The sequence below is a fragment of the Rhineura floridana genome, chromosome 3, assembly GCF_030035675.1.
Source record: "Rhineura floridana isolate rRhiFlo1 chromosome 3, rRhiFlo1.hap2, whole genome shotgun sequence".
In the NCBI taxonomy this organism is placed as follows: domain Eukaryota; kingdom Metazoa; phylum Chordata; class Lepidosauria; order Squamata; family Rhineuridae; genus Rhineura; species Rhineura floridana.
The window spans coordinates 134,246,370-134,269,658 of NC_084482.1; the positions used below are offsets into that span (position 1 = coordinate 134,246,370).

The 23,289-nt window shown below is 40.7% G+C and overlaps 1 protein-coding gene across 5 annotated transcripts in view; it reads right to left on the reverse strand.

Moving 5' to 3' along the window:
* The window catches only part of STIMATE (STIM activating enhancer), a 59,989-nt gene that overhangs the window by 25,218 nt on the left and 11,482 nt on the right, over positions 1–23,289 (reverse strand). For 4 of the 5 annotated variants that reach the window (XM_061618024.1, XM_061618026.1, XM_061618021.1 and 1 more), the window contains 2 exons: positions 3,373–3,421; positions 1,094–1,189 (listed from right to left, as the gene is read on the reverse strand). In XM_061618024.1, the coding sequence (XP_061474008.1) occupies positions 1,094–1,189; positions 3,373–3,421 (145 nt within the window). Of the gene's footprint in view, positions 1–1,093; positions 1,190–3,372; positions 3,422–23,289 lie in introns of those variants that run through there. The other variant, XM_061618025.1, reaches the window with a different exon arrangement.

Genomic DNA, 23,289 nt, shown 5'->3' on the forward strand with positions numbered 1-23,289 from the left:
TTGATCCAAAATGCAGCAGCCAGATTACTGGATGGGGTTCCCTTTAGATGTCATATAACCCATTTTAAAACAGCTGCACTGGTTGCCAATTCGTTTCTGGACCTAATTCAAGATGATTACACAAGTACCTAGGGTTTTAATCAACTTGGGTCCCAAATATCTGAAAGACCACCTCCTTCCTTACAGACCTTCTCGAGTGTTGAGATCAGCAGAGGGGGCCCTTTTGGTAGTTCCACCATCCTCAGAGCTTTGGGGTGGTGGCAGCCCGAGAGAGGGCATTCTCTGTGGCAGCCCCTAACTTGTGGAACTTCCAACTAAGGTGCATCTGGCAACTTCATTGTACAGTTTTAGGCAAATGCTGAAGACACAGCTCTTTACCCTGGCCTTTGATACCTGAGATACATAATTTTAGGACCCACCTATATTGTTATTTTATATGGTTTTTAATTGTTAAATTGTTGTAACCTGCCCTGAGACCTTTGGGTGAAGGGTGGATAATAAAAGTTGATGGGGATGATGACAATAATGATGATGATGATAATAATAGGCAAAAGCCTACTCCGGGCTTGTATAGCAAACAGTTCCACACTTAGCCTGATGCCAAAACGGGATGGCAGTGGGGATGGGTCCAGAATCCACTGGATTCTGGACGAGTTCAGCCCCAGCCTGCCCCTGGAATGCCATTTCAGGACTTTCTGTGGCTGCCACCAGTGGGTAGCCCACCAGTTGTACTGCTGCCTGCCTCGGAGTTCTGTGCTGGCAAAGTAAAGTTAGTATCATTCTGTGGGCAGAGGCCAGTAGGACTGTTCTGGGGTATTCAGTTCCAGCCCAGCAAATCAGGGGTCTGGATTGCATCCTTAGCATCATATGTAATTTGACCCTTGAATCTAAAGTGATTGGTGCTTTCACTATTAAAGCTTATTTAGTCAATGTTTACTATGGAAATAAGTAGCCCAAACTGAATCTCATTCTGTTCAGATGCGCAGCTGCTCATGATGTGTAAAATTCAACCCAAATCTGTATATCCTTATTATCTAACTCCAACAGAATGGGTCTATAAAGCACTGTGTGTACACACATAGGCACTACTTACAGTGAACAAGGGTCTTCTTCAGTAAGGTCTGATAAATACACATTGGCAAAGTGGATAAATAACATCCCTATGGCTTGTTTGGAAGTATCCAAAAACCTACAGAAAGTAAAAAAGAAAAAGTCTTCATATTAACCACTGACCATATAGATATCCTCACTAAAACTGCAAGTTGTTAGAAAGAAGAAAATACCAAAGATGTTGACACAGTTTTGAACGTTTTCCAAAGGCTGCCTTTCTTCACAGGGAACTTTCCAGGGGCCACATAGTAGGAGTGGGGATGGGAGGCAAAAGTGATGACTGTTCACTCCGTACAGTAGGGCTAGAACCAGCCACACAAAAGTCAGACATTTCTATACACACCCAATCCCTTTCCATTCTCCATCAAAGCAAGCAACAGGTAGTGACACATTTTAGCAGGAGAAAGCACTGGAGGAGGGTACAGAGCAGGGGCAGGGAGGGGATGTGGCCTGGGAGAGTCCTGAGGACCGGATAGAGTCCCGAAAGGCTGCATTTTGCCCTCAGGCATGAGGTTCTCCACCCGTTTTATTCTTCGCATGCCCAGAAGCCTACCCTAGTACAGGATTATCAAATTTACAAACACTGACTGATAATGGTGGAAGGTGCATTAGGGGACTTCTAGCTACTCAGGCCGGCACTTTGGATGGGTGTTCTACAGCACTGATTACCTGGTCATGGACAGTTTGCCCTCAGCCAGATGGAAGCTGGGCAGGTGTCTCTTTAGTCCCTTGTAAACCATTCTAAATGCATTTGCATCCATGTATGGTACTTTGGTTACTTGCTTTGTTCAAATTGTTCCTTGTTTTGTGATCGTGTTTTTAAATTGCTTTTTTTTTAAAGTGTTTTTAAATTTGTTTATTTGTTTTTAATGTTTTTAATTGTTGTAAACTACCCAGAGAGCTTCGGCTATGGGGCGGTATACAAATGTAATAAATAATAATAATAATCGTGTTAAAAATGAACGAACAACATATTTTCAAAAAACAAATGTTGACTGATTGGGTGAAAGGTAATGACATAGAAGTGCCATTCATCCGGCCACCAGCAGGCAAGTTGAGTTTTGCACTTGACATTCTGATACATTTCTCACTTTTCTACATCTGTGTGTCAACCTGCATTGAGCAAGGGGTTAGACGATGGCCTTATAGGCCCCTTCCAACTCTACTATTCTATGAACCTTAAAATGAGCTAACCCTAGAATGAGTGCTACCCTTCCTATCCAAGGGATGCTGGGGTCTCCCAAAATTACTAATCTGATGGATGAAGAGCTTATCTACCCCCAATTTGCCACCATCCCAAATCTTGTTATTTCAAATCCTTCATGAGCTTCACTACTGCCTCCAACTGCCAGCTCTGCTATGCCAGTAAGCCTCATACCCTTCACCTTACACATCACCTTTCAATTCCAGTCCTGCCAGCTGAAGTCTCTACATGCCACCACCCATTCCATACTTCTCTGGATTAGCTACCAAATACCAGCAAACTGCAGGTTTCATGCTTTACTCTGCACTCTGCTCTTCTGTAACATCCAGACCCCTTGACACCTGCATTGCTAATCTGAAAGAGAACACTGAGAAAGGCATACACTGAGATAGGCAGTATCAGCAAATGCTAAACCAGCCCTAAGGTCGTCAGCTTTCAAACCCAAAGGATTTCTATGTAGTGTGAAAGAGATACCATAGGGCACACCAGGAATCCTAGAGGGCCTAATCAATCCCTTGGGCCTTGCGCTTGATAGCCCTGTTTTAGCATCACTGAGTCTTTGGGGACATGTTTTGTTGCAGAGTATGCAATCAGGAAGAGGCAGGCAGCTTTGGCTTGAGCAGTGAGTGCATTACAGTGGGACTGAAGCTAAGCAAAGCTTTTAACGGTCTTTTGTAAGCAGGACAAATCTCTTTAGAAAAAGGAGTTTACTTCAGAACTTACAGCAAATTGGTGGCAGGACAAGGGAAAGAATTCATATCACTTATTATATTCTTTGCTCAAACAAACAGGTAATGCTTCTTCCCATCATTTAAATTTTTGCTATTTAGCTCTATGTTTGCCAGGCACAGGAAGACTCTCTTAATGCAATTTTCTTTTAAAAGGACAGAGTTGCGAGCTAATATTCACATACATATCTGTCTTGGTGCTCATGTAGTTTGAAAATCACAATCTGATATATTGCAGTCAGGTTGCACCTGCCTGTCTTTTGTAATGCATCCCGAGGGTTCACAATCTAGGAAAGGTAAGGCACTCTAGGAACAATACAAAACACTTACCAAATTCTCCAAGGACGTCTTTCATGCTTTGGTTCTCTGAAGCGTTTCACTGAAAGAGAATTAAAGATAATCAGTAGATTGCCAAAGCTGCACCAACCAAGCCCCCTCCCCAGGCTTAGCTGAATCTACATGTACATCTGCTCATGAATTTCCTCTTGAATAGTGGACTAGATTTCATATTCTCTTATGAAACCTAGTCCACTATTCGAGAGCAAATTGCAATCGAACACGCCTAACACTCTTAACAGGTAGGCACATGTGTTCCATTCCAAGGTGTTCTCCGGTACTAATCTACTATATATTTTATTGTTGAGTAATACACAGCCCTTTCTTCTGTCCTTTTGCTAAAGGCCTGACTCAAGTGGTCAGCAATACAGTAAATATAATGGCCTTCAAATCCAGAGTTGCGTGACTCATTTAGAACAGTGCAAAATTATAGAACTAAGTCATTCCATTAAAAACAAAACAAGGAAATATTTATGCCATGTAAACAACCGAAGAGAACAATTTAAGGCAGTTTGCCAAGAACGAAATTGAAAGGTCACAATAAAAAAATACAAGCCAAGACAATGCACTTATTGCTTGAAGTAGTGTGTCCACTTTATTGGGAACATGTGATCTTTATGGTTATTGCTTGAAACAGTAGCATGAAAATGAGAGCAAAGGGCTCAACTTGCTTTGCAAGTGCAACACCCTGGGGAGAAGGCAGATTATCTTAATGCTGTTTTAGTTTAGAAATAGTACTGAAATGCCAGTTTACATAAGCTTATAAAAATACAACCTACAGTTTGTCAACTGTCTACACATCATGCAACCACATTAACTTTCACAGTTAATAGGTAATCTAGGTAAATTATGGTCATCATGTTCCTGGGAATAGAAATGAATTACTGAAAGGTTGAGGAAGTTGTACAGCTAGAAGCTAGAAACAAGCAAGAAGATTGCTGGAGTGAATGCTGGAGGGAATGGTTCATTTGAGCTATATATATTGAGATGAATACTGCAATTAAGCACAGAAAGTGCCAGCAAACAAGGAGGGCAAGACAAAATCCATAAAATGCAAGGAATTATACAACTACTTGACATAATGCAAGATAACCCAGAAACGAAAACAAAAAACAGCGAAGTAGATGCAGCATATTGTGTCAGAAATGGCAGAAATTTTCCTTCCAGATTCTCTCAATTTTACCTTGTTTGAGACAGAATGCAGAGGACTATCTCAATCGCTACAATGCAGGTCACTCATGTGTTGGTTGGTACTGGTGGTGACAGTTAGCAACAGAGCTGTTTGGCAAATTTTTCTTCCATCAGATTTTTCCTCCAAGTACCTTGCACTGTGGGACTCTGAAGCCCTGGTCCTCTTCTTGTCTTCTGATCTACTTGCATATCTCCCCTCACTTTCCCCAGCTTAGCCTCAATCAACTTTATCAATATTTATGTAGTTGTCATAGTTAGCTCTTTCTGTGAAGAAAACTAATTTAAATGTATAAGCAGCTAGTACAGTCTAGCATATTTTTCTCCATTTCCCCCATCTGATAATATATGTAAACAGATGAAAGACTGAATTACTTAACCACCCATATCCAGTGATTTTTAAAGCAATTCTTTTGAGCCCCAGTGGGGCAGACTGAAGTTGCATGCTTGGAAAACCTGAATTGTTACTACTAGGAACACTGATCTCATAGCATAATTTTAACGAGCATTATACTTTGTCTTTTGTAACAGACCAAATGGGGGTATGGAAGCTGTATACTAGGGGTAGCTAAAGTGGTGCCTTCCATATGTTGCTGGACTACAATCCTATCATTCCTGACCATTGGCCATGCTGGCTGGGGCTGATGTGAATTAGGGTCCAACAACATCTGGAAGGCACCAGGTTGGCCACCCCGCTGTATAGAAATAGATTCTTGCTGGGGCTAATGGGAGTTGCATTGCCCACAAAGTGATCAAAACTTAGAATGCTACCTTGTGTGCAATACCGAGAGCTCCTTCAGATTATACTTATTGAGCATTCATCCCGATTTATTTGCACAAAGCTTGCATAGAAAGGTTGTATGAGGTTTGTTCTCTGTTGAGTATTTATTCAGATTTGCTTGCCCAAGGGTTACATGGCTTTCCATCAATTGGTAGTTATCCCAGTCTTTTTAGTGCATTTTCCCATTACTTTCCTACTGGCAAAAACTCTGTTTTATTAAAAAAACCAAAGTGGATTTGTTGGGCCAGAGTGCTTTAATTCACTTTAATTGTGCAAACCTCAATTTATGGTATGTGATTGAATTCCTCCTGAAAAATACTAACAGTCTGGCAGTGACCAGAGATTATCTTCACAACGTGCATTTCGATTTTAAACTCTGTGCTAATTTTGAAGCATGGTATTAATCAATGGCAGACACCAAAAAATGTTGTTTGCACACACAGTACCAGAATTCTTCAAAGTAGTAAAATGAAGTTGAAGTTCAGACTGGCCAACAGGCAAACTGTAGACTGCCAACTGGAAAGGAATTAGAAAATAAAATCTGAGAGTTGGAAGAGAGTCTGCTTTTTTTTCCCCTGGAGAAAAAAAATATTGAGACTATTCCAGGTATCTAATGCTGTTTCATTTGTAGAACAGAATCAAAGAAAATTACAAAAAGCTGTTTAAAGGGAGACCAGCTTGCAATACACCTAACAAGAAGCTGGTATCAAAGTCCAGGAAGAAACAATTCTTCAGAACAACAGAAAAGATCAGGAGGAGAATAAATATTTCACTATCATGCACTTAAGAAATTTCTTTCAATAGCATGATATATTTTTCTATAATTTGGACGAGGCAAAGCTATTTGCTTTTTATTACTTATGAAGCCCTAAATGGCCTGGGACCAGGTTATCTGAAGGACCACTTCCTCTCACTCATGCTCTGCTTTCAACATCTAAGGTCTTGCTTCCTGTGCTGCCACCTCTGGAGGTGTGCTTGGCGGGGATATAAGAGTGAGCCTTCTCAATAGCAGCGCTCAGATTGCTTGGAGCTCTATCCCAAAAGAGGTTGTTGTTTACTTCTCAAATTTTAGGAGGGCAGCATATACATTTTTATTCTATTCTACTTTTGATCAATTTGGAAACTGACCCTGTTGTTACATGGTTCTCTCAAGCTGCTTTTTAATGATTTAACTGTTACAATGTATTTAACCAAACTCCTCCTCTGGCACAGCTGAAGTCAGGGGTGGGGAACCTTTGGTCCTCCAGATGTTGCTGAACTACAACTCTCACCCAGCAAGCAGAGCCAATGGCCAGGAATGATGGGAGTTGTAGTTTGGCAACATCTGGAGGGCCAAAGGTTCCTCACATCTGCCCTAGGTAGTGTGTTTTAAAAACACACTGGAATGCATTGCAACCTCCTCAAATGGGCACACAATCACGTTTTTAGTTTAGCACAGGGGTGGGGAAACTCCATCCTGTGGGCCAAACTTGGCCCACCAGGCATCCCCCATTTTGGGAAAGTCACACCCACCCATCCTACACCTGACGTTATAAATTACATGTAGGTATGTATGATGACATGACATCAGATGTGAGTAGAGATGTGAAGGCCCAGAAAAAAACCTGGAAAAATTGGGAAAAAACAGTTTTAGTATTTTTTCCCAGACCCTGAGGGGAAAAACCTGGAAAAATGTTTCTTTCCCTAATTTTTCCATTTCCCCCTCAGGGCTTCACATCTGCGTGTGGGGCAGGGAAGGGTGGGACTTTGAAGGAATAACTGGGAGCTTAATGTGGGCCCCCAATTGTTCTTTTGCTGGAGCAAGGTGCGCTCCTACCTTACTCAAGGAGTGGGAACCAGTTTCCACTGAATGAACATAAGAACATAAGAAGAGCCTGCTGGATCAGGTCAGTGGCCCATCTAGTCCAGCATCCTGTTCTCACAGTGGCCAACCAGGTGCCTGGGGGAAGCCCGCAAGCAGGACCCGAGTGCAAGAACACTCCCCCCTCCTGAGGCTTCCGGCAACTGGTTTTCAGAAGTATGCTGCCTCTGACTAGGGTGGCAGAGCACAGCCATCATGGCTAGTAGCTGTGATGAAAACGGTTATCCTTTCCAGTTCTACTCTTTGAAGCTGCCCTGCATGACTCCTTTTCACCTCTGACATTGCAAAGGACTTTGTGAGCCTCCCCGTGCTTCTCCTTTCCACCTCCAACATTGGCTTGCAAAGCATAGGTCTGGCAACACTCCTCGCACTGTGATTCCCATGCTTATGGGTAAACCAAGGTATACACAATACATTTTATGTTTCTAAAGTAACAAAGTGACTTTCAATCTGTAAAGGGTGCTTAAAAATAAGTACTGCATATTTTTAAAAAAAATTCCCCAGAGGGGAAACAAAGCTTTTTCCCCATGAATTCAAAATTTCTCATTTCTTTAATCTTTATTAGTTTTAAAAATAAACATAACCAACAAAACACAAAATAATATTCTATATGGATCATAATCATGCTGCTTATAAAGTTTACATTTTGATCATTCATAGTAAATTATTAACACAATTTTCATTTGTACATTAGTACTGTTCTCTTACTTTCCTGCAGCATTGTTGAATATCATTCCTATCCTTTCATTTGGTGGATCATTTAATAATAGTACCATATCCATGCGTATGTCAAGTCACTGGCAGAGGGATCCTTGTATCTTGTAAATGTAGGTAATTAATAAAATCATACCATACTGAAAGGAAATTAGTTCCTTTACTTTGTCCTCTTGCTCTCTTTCAATCATCTGTTAATTTTTCCAGTAGAGCTAGATCCCAAAATGTTTTATACCAAGAATCTATATTTGCTTCTTTAAGGTTTCCAAAATTGTGAAATACTAATCTTTGCTGCTACCATCAAAAACCTTACCTACTTCTTATCTTTAATATCAAGATGGTCATTCAGAAATAAATTCAATATTGCTAATTGTGGTGTCAAGGTGATTTTTTGTTGGGTTATCTGTTCAATCTCCTTTATCACAGATGCCCCAAATATGCAAATTTCTGGCACTGCCACCACATATGTATGGATGTGCCGGTTCTTTGATACTCCCTCCATTGAAGATGTTCCTGGATTCATCAATGTTATTTTTCTAGGTGTCAGATTCCACCAACATATGATTTTCAGAGACAGTTCTCTGTGTTTAGCTGGTATTGTTCCGTGTGGTGACTTATTCCATTGTGTTACCCCAGTCTTCCCTATCTATTTCAATTCCAAGTTTCCTTTCCCACCATGTAATATATGTATTAGATGTCAGGCCATTCGAATCCTCTGAACATGCTAATATTAATTTCTTAAATCTGGTGAATCTCAGTGTCACAGATTCTTTTATTTCTGGATTATTACAAATTTGATTTATTCCCATAATAACCATGGGAGTGGGATCTGCTGCAGTTGATTTTTTAACTTGTCTTCTCCAATGGGCATTCTGTTCAGACAAAAATAACAGAGATGATATAATTCCTTGGCACACCAGCACTTAATTTCATAAACACAATTTTTATTGAAAAACGCAGGGTGGTATGCCAAGGGAATCAGAGGAGATATTGTAAGAAGTAAAACAGTAACCTTTTCCTTCCAGGCCTTAAACATTGTGTGTAAATCTATTTTCCATTTCATTCAAAGATCAGAGTTTATTTTTAAGAAAGGAGAAGACATTTATTGGGACCCCATCTTTTGACATCATTTCTGTTTGTACCCATTGCTTACTTATATCTCCTAATATAAATAGGATAATATGACCTATTTGATTTGCCAAATAATACATTTCTAAAATTGGAATTCCCCATCCTCCCACTTTGGAGTTAAGATACAAACCTTTTTTACTGACCCATATTCTCTTTTGCCCCAAAATAAATTGATTTATCTGCCGCTGCCATAAAAGTAATTGCTTTAAGGGGACTTTGATTGGAAGAACTTGAAATAAAAAGGTAAGTTTTGGTGTTGTTTTTATCAGAGCCAATTTATCCATCAAAGTAAAATGGGATATTTTCCATCTTTAAAATTTCTGGAAATTTTACATTGCTAGTCATATCCAAAGCTACATCAGAGATAAGCTAACTTCTAACTTTACAAAGGATGGAGATTCTGGGGAAGAGGACCATTTTGGGGGTATGGTATGGAAAATTTCACGGGTAAGTGTCCTTTAAACCTCCTGTAAATATTCAGATACACACTCCAATATGAAGAGTGATTACTCCTGTTAACTTTGATGTTTTGCTGCTCCAAGGATGAGACAAATTAAAAGAAAAAAGCTGAAAAAATCCACCACCTTAAAAACTAAGTATTGCACACTGAAGGCTCTTCTCATGAAACCAAGCTGTCCAAGCATATACGTTTCAATCTAGAAAATTAACAAACATCCCTTAAACAACTTTGTTTTTAATCCATCTGCAGCATTTATTTTATAGGATACCAAAGCTTTAACAAATTGTACCACACATCACAAATTGTACCTGCCATTTAAAAGCATTAAATCTTTTCAAAGTTCTACCTGTCAGGTGTTCTAGAGTCTGCTACAAGCCTTGTGTAACAGAACCATGCAAGTAAGCAAGGTCCAGCATGCACTCAAACTATACAGAGCTTGGAAAAGTTACTTTTTTGAACTACAACTCCCATCAGCCCCAGCTAGCATGGCCACTGAATTGGTCTGATGGGAGTTGTAGTTCAAAAAAGTAACTTTTCCAAGCTCTGAACTATCATCAGTAATTCAGTTAAAAGTAATGGAAGTGACATACACCAGCAATTCTTGTTGGCCTAAAAAGCATGAACGTATACTTGTCTTAATGGTAATTGTTGTCAGGCAATTAATAGGTTTTTGAGAAAGAATAGAGTCTGTCAGTCACAGGCCACTATAGTTTTTAGTTTTTAACAGAACTGTGTATTAACTTACAGAGATCTCATCCAAGATCAAAGGCCCACATTTTGCACATGAACACACGCTACTGGCTGCTTTGGAAATAACCACACACAAAACAAACATGCACAAGCTGCTTATATAATCATATGTGAAATTATGCAAGTCTATTTTACCACATCCGGGTGTGCCTGAAAACTATTGCATGACTTGATCATATATTAGATTCTAAAAGATCTATCTGCCAATAAGGATGTCAGCGTTCCTATAAAGATGCCTTCAGATGGCACACATTAAATGAGATGTGACAATCTCAAATGACACTTGCAGAATATTAGTTTTTCCAATTACATCTATCCAATTCTAAAGGACAAATTCTGCTTCAGGTATACTGGCAGGGAGCCTTCCCAAGTAAATTGAACTAGTTGAATCACCCAATGATAGTCTTTTTTCCTTCCCTCCATGGAAAGGAACAGCTACAGGAAAAAATCAAGAAGTCAGAACTGAGAAGAATCCTCTCCTTCCCAATTGGAAGAAATAAAGAGAAGCAAGATGAGCAAAGGCCAACTGCCAAACAGTCTTGGAAGAAGCAGCATGAACAAAGAAGGGGTGCTTACTGGGGAGGTAGCCAAAGTCAAGTAAGTGTACTTTGGCGTCAGTCCTACAATTGCTTTGTGATAATGGATGTCTCGGGTCCCAAGGAAAAGACAGCGACCTGCAGTCAATGGGAAGCCCTCAATCTCAGTGTGTCAAATATAAGCCTGCACTATACAATCTTGCTGCAAAGCTAGAGATGTGGAGGTCTGGGGAAAAAAATTAGAACATTTGGGGGGCAGGAAATGGAAAAATACCCCCCCATTTTTTTCAGTTTTTTTCTGGACCTTCACATCTTTACGCAAAGCATTCTTGTCAGGCTGGTGGAGGTATAGGGAAAGGAAAGGTGAAGGACTGATGCATTGAATTCCTCTCAAGCAGCTTTCAGACAGCTGGAAACAGGAACTGCTATGGTAGAAAGAGACGATACATGGAATTTTGCTAGGCAGATATGATTTTTTATGAACAAACTAGACTCAGAAGATGAGCAAACACATATGCTGGGAGTATAATCACAGCATTAACAGCAAACACATCTGGATAGCCTAATAAAAGAAAGCAGTTAAAGTGCAACAGCTAAAAATATGGAACATCCCATTCTTCTCCAGACTTTGATCCTACCCCCAAAAATCTACATTCATCCCATTTCATTATCCCCAACAACTCAGGACAATCTAGTTTTAAAAACTGAGCTGACTATAGGCAGGTTTCATTAAGTTAACTGATCTAGACAATGGTATGGATCCTAGGGTAAGTAAATATAATTTCCTGTCCCATCCTCCCTCTGAAAGGGGGCTCCTAAACCGTGTGAACTGGGCTGTAGGGGGAGGGAAATATCAGAAAACTGATTGTTTAGACATGATTTTTAGTGATCCCCCTCTCAACCAGCACCCTTCTATATTGTTCAGGAAGGCCCTCCAAAAAGGGTTTTCAGGGGATGCAGATAGCTGCCAGGAAGATGAGACACAACTTTTCTTCAGTGAACTTTCTTCCATTCATTTAGGACCAAAGCTAACAAGACTCCTGTTAAAATATTGTTTGTACACAAGTGCAAGAAATACATTAAATGGCAGATGCACACGAGAAATACATCTCTGTGCCAAATACACTTATTTCTATGAAAAGTCTTAATGTAGGGGTAGGTAGAAAGGGCCAGTGTGGTGTAGTGGTTAGAGTGCTGGACTATGACCTGGAAGACCAAGGTTCGAATCCCCACACAGTCATGAAGCTCACTGGGTGACCTTGGGCCAGTCACTGCCTCTCAGCCTCAGAGGAAGGCAATGGTAAAACCACCTCTGAATACCGCTTACCATGAAAACCCTATTCATAGGGTCACCATAAGTCGGAATCGACTTGAAGGCAGTCCATTTACATTTTAGGGGTAGGTAGACTAGTTGCCTCCCATGAGCCCAAACTAGAGTGGCCAATGGTCAGGGATGAGTGAGCTGTAGTCCAACAGTATCTGGTGGGCACATTGGTTACCACTGCCTTAATGCATTCTAGCTATATCACAACAGGCTACAGAACACATAAGTCACTGTGATCCTACACAGTATCACTAGGCATGCCTACTCAGCTAAGACATTGTCACAGCAACTTGACACTCCCCCAAGACCACTTAAGGAGGCTTGGGGGGGGCACAGTACTTGCGCAGGAACTTCTTCCAGATTGGGACTGGGCAAGCAAACGGACACTCCTTCACAAGGGATGGGGAGATGGGTCAGTCTGTTCACACCTGTGCATCTGCCAGCATGCCCTTGGTGAAGCAAAATTTCTTGATACCCTAAATTGCGCAGGGGGTTGGACTTGATGGCCTTATAGGCCCCTTCCAACTCTACTATTCTATGAAATGACTGTGCCCTATAACAGTTGGTCATGGAACCGGCCAGAGGGACAGCAATCCTGGACTTAATCTTAGGTGGCATCCAGAACCTGGTGCAAGATGTAAGTGTTGAACCGATTGAGAGCAGTGACCATAGTGCTATTAAATTAAACATATATGCAAACAGCCAATTGCCAAAAAAATCCAACAAGGTCACATTTGACTTCAAAGGAGGAAACATCTCCAAAATGAGGGGATTGGTAAAAAGAAAGTTGAAAAACAAAGTCCAGAGGGTCAAATCAGTCCAAAATGCTTAAACGTTGTTCAAAAACACAATGTTAGAAGCTTAACTGGAGTGAATGCCACAGACCAGAAAAGATACCACCACGGCCAAGAGGATGCCAGCGTGGTTAATGAGCAGAATCAAAGCAGTTATTAGAGATAGGAAGACTTTCTTCAAAAAATGGAAGTCTTGTCTGAATGAGGAAAATAAAAAGGAACACAAAGTCTGACAAAAAAAATGCAAGAAGACAGTAGGGGATGCTAAAAAAGAATTTGAGGAGCACATTACTAAGAACATAAAAACCAATGACAAAACATTATTTAAATACATTCAAACCAGGAGACAGTCTAGGGAGGCGATTCGACCCTTGGATGATAAGGAAGCCAAAGGTGTACTAAAGAAGGATATGGAAACTGCAGAGAAGCTAAATGAACTGTTTGCATCGATCTTCACAGTGGGGGATATAGGGGAGATCCTTGAACTACTGTAACATTAGCAGGAACAGAATCTGAGAAACTGAGGCAAATAGTGGTGATGAGAGATGACGTTCTAGTCTTATTAGACAAAAAACCTAACAGATCACCAGCTGATAGCTCAATGAAGATGTTGACCTGGTGTGCGGCAGCTGTGGAAAAGGCAAATTTCATGCTGAGGACCATTAGGAAAGATATTGAAAATAAAACTGCTGATATCATAATGCAGCTGTATAAATCTATTGCCCAGCCACATTTGGACTACTGCATATAGTTCTGGTCGCCTCACCTCAAAAAGGATATTGTAGAGTTGGAAAAGGTTTAGAAAAGGGCAACCAGAATGATCAAGAGGATGGAGTGACTCCCCTATGAGGAAAGGTTGCAGCATCTGGGGCTTTTTAGTTTAGAGAAAAGGCAAGTCAGAGGTGACATGAGAGAAGAGTATAAAATAATGCATGGCAGGAGAAAGTGGATAGAGAAAAGGTTTTCTCCCTCTTGCATAACACTAGAACTCACGGACATTCAATGAAGTTGAATGTTGGAAGATTCAGGACAGACAAAGGAATGTACTTCTTCACACAGAGCACAGTTAAACTATGGAATTTGATCCCAACAAGAAGCAGTGATGACCACCAACCGGGATGGTTTTAAATGAGGATTAGACAAATTCATGAAGGATAAGGCTATCAATGGCTATTAGCCATGATGGCAATGCTCTGCCACCACAGTCAGAGGCAGTATGCTTCTGAAAACCAGATGCTGAAAGCTGCAGGAAGGAAGAGTGCTCTTGCACTCAGGTCCTGCTGGCTGGCTTCCCAAGGGCATCTGGTGGCCACTGGGAGAACAGGACGCTGGACTAGATGGGCCACTGGCCTGATCTAGCAGGCTCTTTTTATGTTCTTATGGGGAAGAGCCAATTCTGCTAAGTCGTCTCCTCCCCAGGATGCACCTCCAACTCCCCCCCCCCCCGAGGCTGTGTCGGAGGTGACTCAGAAGGCAGCTCTGGAGAATGGGCAGGATCAGGAGACACAATGGGAGATGGTTCTATAGTCGGTTCAGGCTCCACAGCAGCAACAGGAACCTCAGGGGCAGAACTATCATTAACCAAATTATGGAAGTCCTCCCCAGTCCCAGACCCCTCCCTCTGCAGACCACTGGGACCTCTGCCCTCAGATCCTAGTCCTCATCCTCCTCTTGGTCACCTGGCCAGGAGTTCTCAATGGGGTCCATGACAGTTCATCCAAGATAAACTGAAGAGCCTGAGTGAGCCTATTTATTCATGAAAGAGGCATTTTCTTCCTCCCAAACTATTTTTAGTTCGCCATACATGCATTACTAACCACACCAACAGAAGTGTGCATTTATTTATTTATTTTTAAATTCATATCCTGCCTCCTCCCAGGCCATCAAAGACATGCCTACAAAGCAATTTCCTATACATCTGAATTAGTGTTTACACAGACACACACACACTAAAAGCAGCACAGGAACAGGGATGTAAGAGAATCTTTCAGAGACAACAGGTTGCACATAGGAATTTTGTATATTCTCCTTCTGTGCAGACTGCACCATCTACAGTGGCCTCATGACTTCCGCCATATGTCATGCAGACTATGTAGAGCACAGGCACCACAAAGCTTGTTACATTGAACGCACTGGCTAAATGCTTCAAAGCCCTCATACAAAAAGAACACCTACAAGGGATGTGGCAGGCCTCGGTAGAGGAAAAGCTCCAGTCTCACCACTTACAGTGGAGGGAAAAGCTTCATTAAGCATTCTAAGAGAAAAGAATAATGTCAGGAACATCAGAGATTATTTGAGTTTCTTATGCAAGGAATTGCAAGACATTTCTCGATAAAGTAGGACTACATTATTTAAATTTGGTGGATGCGATCCAAGAGGCTAACTATGAAGGCGTGCCTTTATTTATAACACTTATTTATGCCCCACTTTCTAAACTGATTTTCCAAAGCAGCTTACATTAAAAGAAGCATTAAAAACCAGAAGAATACAGGAAAAATGTAATTATGTGGGGGGGGGGTTGGTAAATATGTTGTAAACTGCTTCAATGTTATGAAATTGCAATATACAAGTATTATTTTATAAATAAATACAATAAAAATAAATAGGACAGTCAATTATAAGACACCTTCTGGAATAGAAATGTTTTCAACAGCTGTCTAAAAAACAGCAAGGAAGGGAGCTCTTCAGACCTCTCCAGGGAGAGAATTCCACAGCTCTGGCATCAACGATTAATTACCAACCAGATATTTGCTAAGCCAAAGAACAGTATGGCTAATGTAGATATTAAAGCCAGGGCTGATTCATATGCCCAAAGGTTGTCTTTAAGATGTTATTTAAAGTCCTAGGTAGCCAGGACACATTATTACCAGCAATTCAAGCTAAGAGTAGAAATGAATTAATAATGAATATAACTGATATAGGATGGGCGGTTTTCAGCAATTTCAGCCTTCACCATGGTGTGCTGTCATCTGATGAGTATGACAAGCAGACTTCCAATTCTGAGGGCGCAGAGGTGGTTGCATCACAGCAGTTGCATGGCAATCTCCACCATGTCCCCAGCTCCAAAGCTGGAAGGAAGCCTAGGGGCTGTTTGGCCCTCCTCTGGAAGGCCAGTGAGGAGAGGGAGAGGGGGGTTGGCTACTGTTGCATGAAAGTGCTTGGGGTGCCCTAAGTGGCTGAGTGTCTATCAGTTTTGAAATAAGGCCACCCAAGCATATGGGAATAGCTCAACCTACTTGAGAGACTATGTCTGCGGAACTTGTGAGTGGTGGTGATGATGATATAACAACAACAACAACAATAAAAGCTCACTTGGGCCATTCACTCAGCTTAACCTACCTCACAGGGTTGTTGTGAGGGGGAGAACCATGTTTGTATGCCACCTTGAGCTCCTTAGGAGAAATGTGGGATATAAATTTAGTAGTAGTAGCAGCAGCAGTAGCAACTACGTATGTTTCAAAGTCGAAAGGGGGTGAAGAATTGGAAAATTCACAGGGGTCAGACAAGTGCCTGTGTGGTCCAAGGACTCACAGAATGTTGATGGCAGCTGAGCCTTCTGAAAGCAAGAGAGAAAAAAGGTCCTTTAAAAAAAAGAAGTCGGGCAGGTTGCACAAGCTTATCAATTAAGTCTATGGTTGAAAGCAACTGAGACATATAACACTAGGTGTCAGTTGAGAAGGAAAAAAAGGAAAGCAGAGGGCTGGGACAGGAGGAATGTTTCAAGAGGGAAGGAGAAGAAAGGAGGATACCTTTTTGGTGTTACATAGCTGCAAAATGCTTAGATGCTGGCTTGAAGCCCTCCAGTGCTATATAACATAGTAGGGGAAGGTGGGGTGGAGGACAGAGAAAAATTAGTGTCTGTTTCCCTCTCCCTCTCTCATGAACTCTACCCTCCTCCATGAGGCCTAAAGTAGGCTCCTGTTCCCTGCTGGCTGGAGTCTTCAAAAGGAGTGCACCATTTAAGAGGTGGGGATACATTAACACTTTTTTTTAAAGGTCCCATGTGCACTAGTCATTACTGGTTATATATATCATAAGCCAAAATAATGTGTGCGCTTACACAGTGCTTAAGACATAGCATGTGTTATATAGGAACATGCCACAGTGAGCTCCAAATTGTCTAAGGCTCAGTACAGCATATACTTCTGCCTGGAGATCCATGTTTACAAGCTCAGGTTTAGCTGCAAGCATCTCTTCTGATAAAAAGGGTGCTTCCAGATGGAGGTTAATTGTGAAATTGGAAGCTGCTCATGCACACAAGCTTTTTGCATGTTGACATGATGTCCTTATAAAAATGCCAGCTTACTTTTAATTTTTACATTTAATCCAGATTTGTGTTTACAGCAGAAACGGGTTAAGTAAAATAACCCATTATGTATCCATAGTCACTGTTAGCATGGAAGCTCATTAGAGCATTTCTTTGTGGGTTATTTGTCAAGTGTGGTGATGTTTCAGTTGGTAATCCCTATCGCCACATCCCTACTTGTTGGCTCCTCCCCTGAGCACAACCTAGCCGTTTTGTTTTCAGCAGCCCCAAATACAACTGTGCCAAAAGTCACATACTGAAGGCATGTAGGAATTCCAACACCACAGTTCAGAGGAGCTATTCTCCCAAAATCTCAACAAATATGGGAAATTACCTTGACAACTAATCAGATTAGATACATCAGAACCTATTTAAAAATACAAGGGTCTTGAACAAGACTTCTTTATCAGAATAACTAACTACCAGTCTTGCACAAAACTTCTATTAAAAATTCCATTTTTTAAACTAGAATTAGAATTAGAGTATGAAGAAAAATATTTTTTTGGTTTCTACGGCAAGAGCTGTCCATGGTGCTCAAACAAGATTTTTATCCTTTCAAAATAATAACCTCTGAACAAAGCAAAAGATAAAGCAGTCTAAAGCCAAATAAACGATTCCCTCCCACAAGATAATTAGTATACGTAATCTTCATTAGGATTTGAAAAATGCTTACTATGCTCAAAAGAGATATTTATCAATCCAATATGATTTGGACCTTACTGGTACTCCTTTAGGCAAATCTAAAAATTATTAGAGACCTACCATTTTTCTTCCAGTTCCATAATAGCTAAAGTTCAGTGAGAAGAGATGGTGTCACTGGAAATGAGAATAAAAATGAAGCTACATACTTCCACATTATTGGACTGTTGGAAGACCAAATGTATACCAAGAAAGTTACAAGTTAAAGAAACAGGGATATTACATGCAAAAGAGAATTTAATTAATAACTGTGTACTTTTAAGTAAAGGCTCCTTGGATCTTATGATCCTTATAATAGAAGCATTTGAAAAGGAAGCTAAAAATGAAAACAGATATATATGTGACAGAAATGACTTATATAGCATTGAATAGAAAAATGAGGATTTACAGGGCCAGAAATATAAGAAGTTTCTTATAGACAAAAGAGACTATGAGGACAATAAAGTATATATATTTTTGCCATCAAAAAGAGAAAGAACACAAACAAGTGTCTTTTAGAGATTGATTTATTTATTTATTAAATGTATATCCCACCCTTCCTCCGAAAAGGAGCGCTAGAAGGGAATTCATGAGAGGATGGTTATGCAACTTCCATCTCTAAATCTTTTTTGGACAGGTCCAACACAAATTGGAAACAAAGGCATTACAAGAACATAAAAACATCCTTGGGAAAGCCTAAAGTCTCAACTGAAGAGCGGGAAAAAAATAGTTATCAATTTCTCTAATAAAGTACTCACTAATCAATAATGTAATGTATTGAATAAGAAATTTCTTTTGTTCCTACATCTTATGACCGTTTATCAATAAGAATATCAATAAGAATATTTATCTATAAATACAGATTTATTAGAAATACAGTTACGAGACTTCTACAAAGATACTGTACATCAGGATTGTAATTCCAAAATCTCCTTTCATCCTAAAACTAGGTTTGTTGTTCCTCCAGGGACAGTAAGGTCATGAATCCAAGTTTTTGAGGAACTAATAATACTAAAGAGATTTACACAGCAATTCTACCCAGAGAAGGCTGGCGTAAGTAGAGCTTTGGCAAGTAAAGGCAGCACAGAGGTCCACTACATCCTAACTCCATTCAAGAGCCCTCTGACTCTCTGAACTGACTCTCACTGTGTATTTTTACTTACACCACCCTTTTTTCCAGCATGTCTTCCGATGGGACTGAGGGCCACAGGACCAAGTTGAACAAGTGTAGGATGCAGGGTAAGTCCCCCTCCCCTTGGTTCTGCCCCAATACATCCCTAGAACATCCCATTTTCAGGGCTTCCATGGGTTCAACTGCACTGGTCTTGGTTATGCCAGGGACAGTTTTCCTCAGCTGCACTGTAGCTGTGCCAAGGTTGGGGGTTTCTGTGCCAAACCCCTTCCTCCTTCGCTGGAGATCTCCCATAACCTAACTCCTCTAGGCCCAGCATAAACACCAACAGTATTGCACCCTTAGATATGATACACATATGTCTATTGGGAATCCTCATGGGTGAACCTGTCACCCACATGTTCCTTGAAATGTTTCCTAGAGAGGAGGGAGATCTTTTTGCCAGAAATATACCATGCACTTGGTCCTGAAATGTGCCAACACAGTGTGTGTACAGCCTAAGAAATGTAGTTCAAACCAGGCTAAAGCAAAGCTTTCTTTTATTTGAAGAAAGGAGAACAGAGATCAAAAAATTATTGGTTGTGTGGCACTATTAATTATTAACATACTAACTCATTCATAACTCTAAACTAAAGAGAGAAAAGGTCCCTACTGCTATAAGAAATAACAGGTAGCAGAGATTAGCTATTCTAGGCCCAAGCGAGTGGACAATGGAACACAGCTGCAGTGATGTGAAGGACTTCTAACCAAAAAGCAGGAAGAATCATAGAATCATAGAGTTGGAAGGGGCCTTGTAGGCCATCGAATCCAACTCCCTGCTCACAGCAGGAAATCCACAGCTAGAGCATCTCCCGCAGATAGCTGTCCAGCCTCTGCTTGAAGACATCCAGCGAAGGGGATCCCACCACCTCCCTAGGCAGTCAGTTCCATTGCCGAACTGCCCTTACTGTCAAGAAGTTCCTTCTAATGTCCAATCTGAATCTACGCTCCTGCAACTTAAAACCATTAGACCTAGTCCTACCCTCTGGGGCAGCAGAGAACAAATCTGTACCCTCCTCTATGTGACAGCCCTTCAGGTACTTGAAGAGTGCAATCATGTCACCCCTCGGCCTTCTCTTCACCAGACTGAACATGCCAAGTTCCTTCAACCTTTCCTCATAAGACTTGTTCTCCATACCGGCTATCATCCTCGTCACCCTCTTCTGAACCCGCTCTAACTTGTCTATATCTTTCTTAAAATGAGGCGCCCAGAACTGAACGCAGTATTCCACTTCGTCTCAAGGTTTGCACCAAGCCATAGACTCCCTTCCCAATTTGTAGCCTGAAGTCCTGCACTAAGTTCCTTGACAGTGTAGTTATACATGTTGGAGCTCAGATTGCCATCTGATATCTCAAACCTGCTCTTAAAATTTTTTAATTGCTTACAATTCAATGTGAAAAGGAGGGGTCTGGGTATGAGGTGATCTTATGCTATGAATGTATTTCTTGCTGACATTCTGAGAAAAACTGGTAATGCTAGCTATAAACAGCAGGATTATCTGCTAGGAAAAAAGGGAATCTACCAAGAAATAAGATAACATTTAATTCAGGGTCTGAACATTCCTCTGGAACTCTCAAATTATTATTTTGAGGATTATTGCAATAGATGCCTGCATCCATATTTTTCAGTAAGGCCTAAACGGTCAGGAAAACAAGGTGTGTGTGTGTGAGTAATCCAGGGTGCCTTTATGGTTACCAAATCTCTTGCTCAAAATTAACCAGATGCTGGTCTGCCCTGAACACATGCCCTAACAGATATTTTAGGAACTAGGGGAGCTCTGTCCGCCCACCTGCTCCACTCGCCACCTCCCTGCTTGCTCCGCTCACCAACCAGGGACTCCTAAACACACCCACACCCAAACCCTCCTCCCCAATGGGTTGCTAAGCTTATTCTTCTCTTCCCCCCCAAACGGGTTGCCAAACTCCCTCCTCTCCTCCCCTTTAGACCTTATCCTTCAAGGAGGGAGGCCGCCAGCTGAGGTGAGGAACACAGGAACAGTGAGAAGTGGCCAGGGCAGTGCCTCAGCAACCATCCTTCTCTCCTCGCCTTCCACCTCTTAGTCCGTTGGTGAAGTGTGGGGGAGCAACAGCAGGACGGCTGATGAGGAACTACCCTGGGCTGTCCTGACTGTTCCTCTGTGGCTTGCCCAGCCACCTCTCTCTCCCACTGTGCTTGCTCACTTGCCTCATGCCTGCCTCGCTTGTCTGCTGTCCTTGTTTGCCTCATGCCTGCCACCCACCCCGCCCCCATGGAATGCAGCCATCACACCGCGTGGCAGCATACAAAATATTATATATATATATACAAAACATGAAAACCAATGGATTAATTAGAATAATTTAGAGACAGGCATTAGGTAATTTGGCAAAGGATGACAACATTATTATTAAATCCACAGCCAAAGAGGGATCATTGTGTTGATAGATAGAATGAACAGGTCGTTTATAGACAGATCAGTGTCATAATATCTGAAACTGTCTCCTTCTTTACACCCTCTCACGTGTTAAGACAGCAGAGGACCATTTTGGTAGTTCCACCGCCCTCAGAAGCTCAGGAGATGGCAGCCTGGAAGAGGGCATTTTTTAAATAGCAGACCTTGTGGAATTTCCTCCTTACTGAGGTGCATCTGGCACCTCCATAATGTAGTTTCTGTCATATGCTGAAGACGCACCACTTTATCTTTGATATCTGATATAAATATATATCCCCTTGTTCTTGCGATTCATTTGAATATTTTTAAAGAAGTATAGTTCATGTGACAAGAACCCTGTTCACAAGAGATACTATGAAATTGGATATCTGTTCAAGTAAGTTTAGCCTTAGGATCTTATGATTTAACTCGGAGAGAATGATTTCTGTGGAACAAGGAGTCCCGAGCGCCAGAGTTCTATATATTACCTAGAATCAATAAGGGGATTTACCCCCCAACCCCTAGGGAGGCCCACAGTTTCAGGATGTGACTCCACCTTAGAACCATTTCAAAATATGTAAGGTTTTTGGCTCATTTTGTGATCCAATTGAGATCCTATGTAAAAGAATCCATGAACTTTATGACTAAACTTACAACACTAAACTTACAACTTACATTGACTTTGACAATATATTAATGCCTTTGGATGTTGCTTCGCTTTATACAAATATTCTACAGAAAGAAGCAATATATAGCATAAAGTTCTGGATCTGTGCGAAAAGATACTACCCTCCTCATTATATTGTAGTCCTCCCAGAATTGTTTACTTTCCCCTAGAAATTATTTTGTATTCTATCATAAATATTACTGGCAGATACAAAGAGTAGCCATGGGATCTCCTATAACACCAGAATGGGCAAATTTATGTATGGGAAAATATATATATCAATAGAAATTCCTTTTCCCTATTTTGTTAAATTTGGGGGTAGAAATATATTGATATATTTCTTGTTTGGCAAGGGAAGAAGGGAAAGTGGGTGAACAATATGACTAAGAACATTAAATCAGAGATGGCTAAAGATAATAAAAATATTAATTTTTGGACACTCTAGTTAAAAGAAGAGCTAGTGAGCGGGCTGAGGACTACATTTTATAAGAAAAGGATAGATTTAAATAAATAGCTCACGCCCCAAAATTCCTTATGAGCAACTCTTAAGAATTAACATAAATGGTTCAAACACTAGAAATTATGATGAGTCTGAAAAATTGCATCAAGCCATGAGACAATGCTTTCCCTTTCTGTAGCCAACTTAATGTGAATTGGATATGATTATTTGGATATGATTATGATTAATTGATTATTTTTTGTTTGCTTGGTTTGTTGTAGGTTTGTTCCGTAAAAATTCGGAAGCTCAAATAAAGTAGAAAAAAATGCATCATCTGTATACAGAATGCTTATCCAGGAAGAATATTACAGAGAGCTATAAAAAGGGTGGCTAAAAATGAACAGAGTATCTTTTTCTTTGTAACAAAACAAGATTCTGAGTAATAAAATGGTATGTAGCTTGCCTTTTAATAAGATTAGTTAACACAATCTATTAGTATTGGTATTTGATGAGGTATATTACTGGATGGAGGGAGAAACCTTATATAGTTCGTAAGAGTCAAAAATACAGATAGCTTAGCAGTCAGAAGTGATACCTCTGAGAAAATTGCCCTTACTAACCAGTCTCTTTTGTCACGATAAATTCCTCCAATAGGATTTTTTTCCTGTGGACATTGGATATATTGTAGTCATTGTTTGAG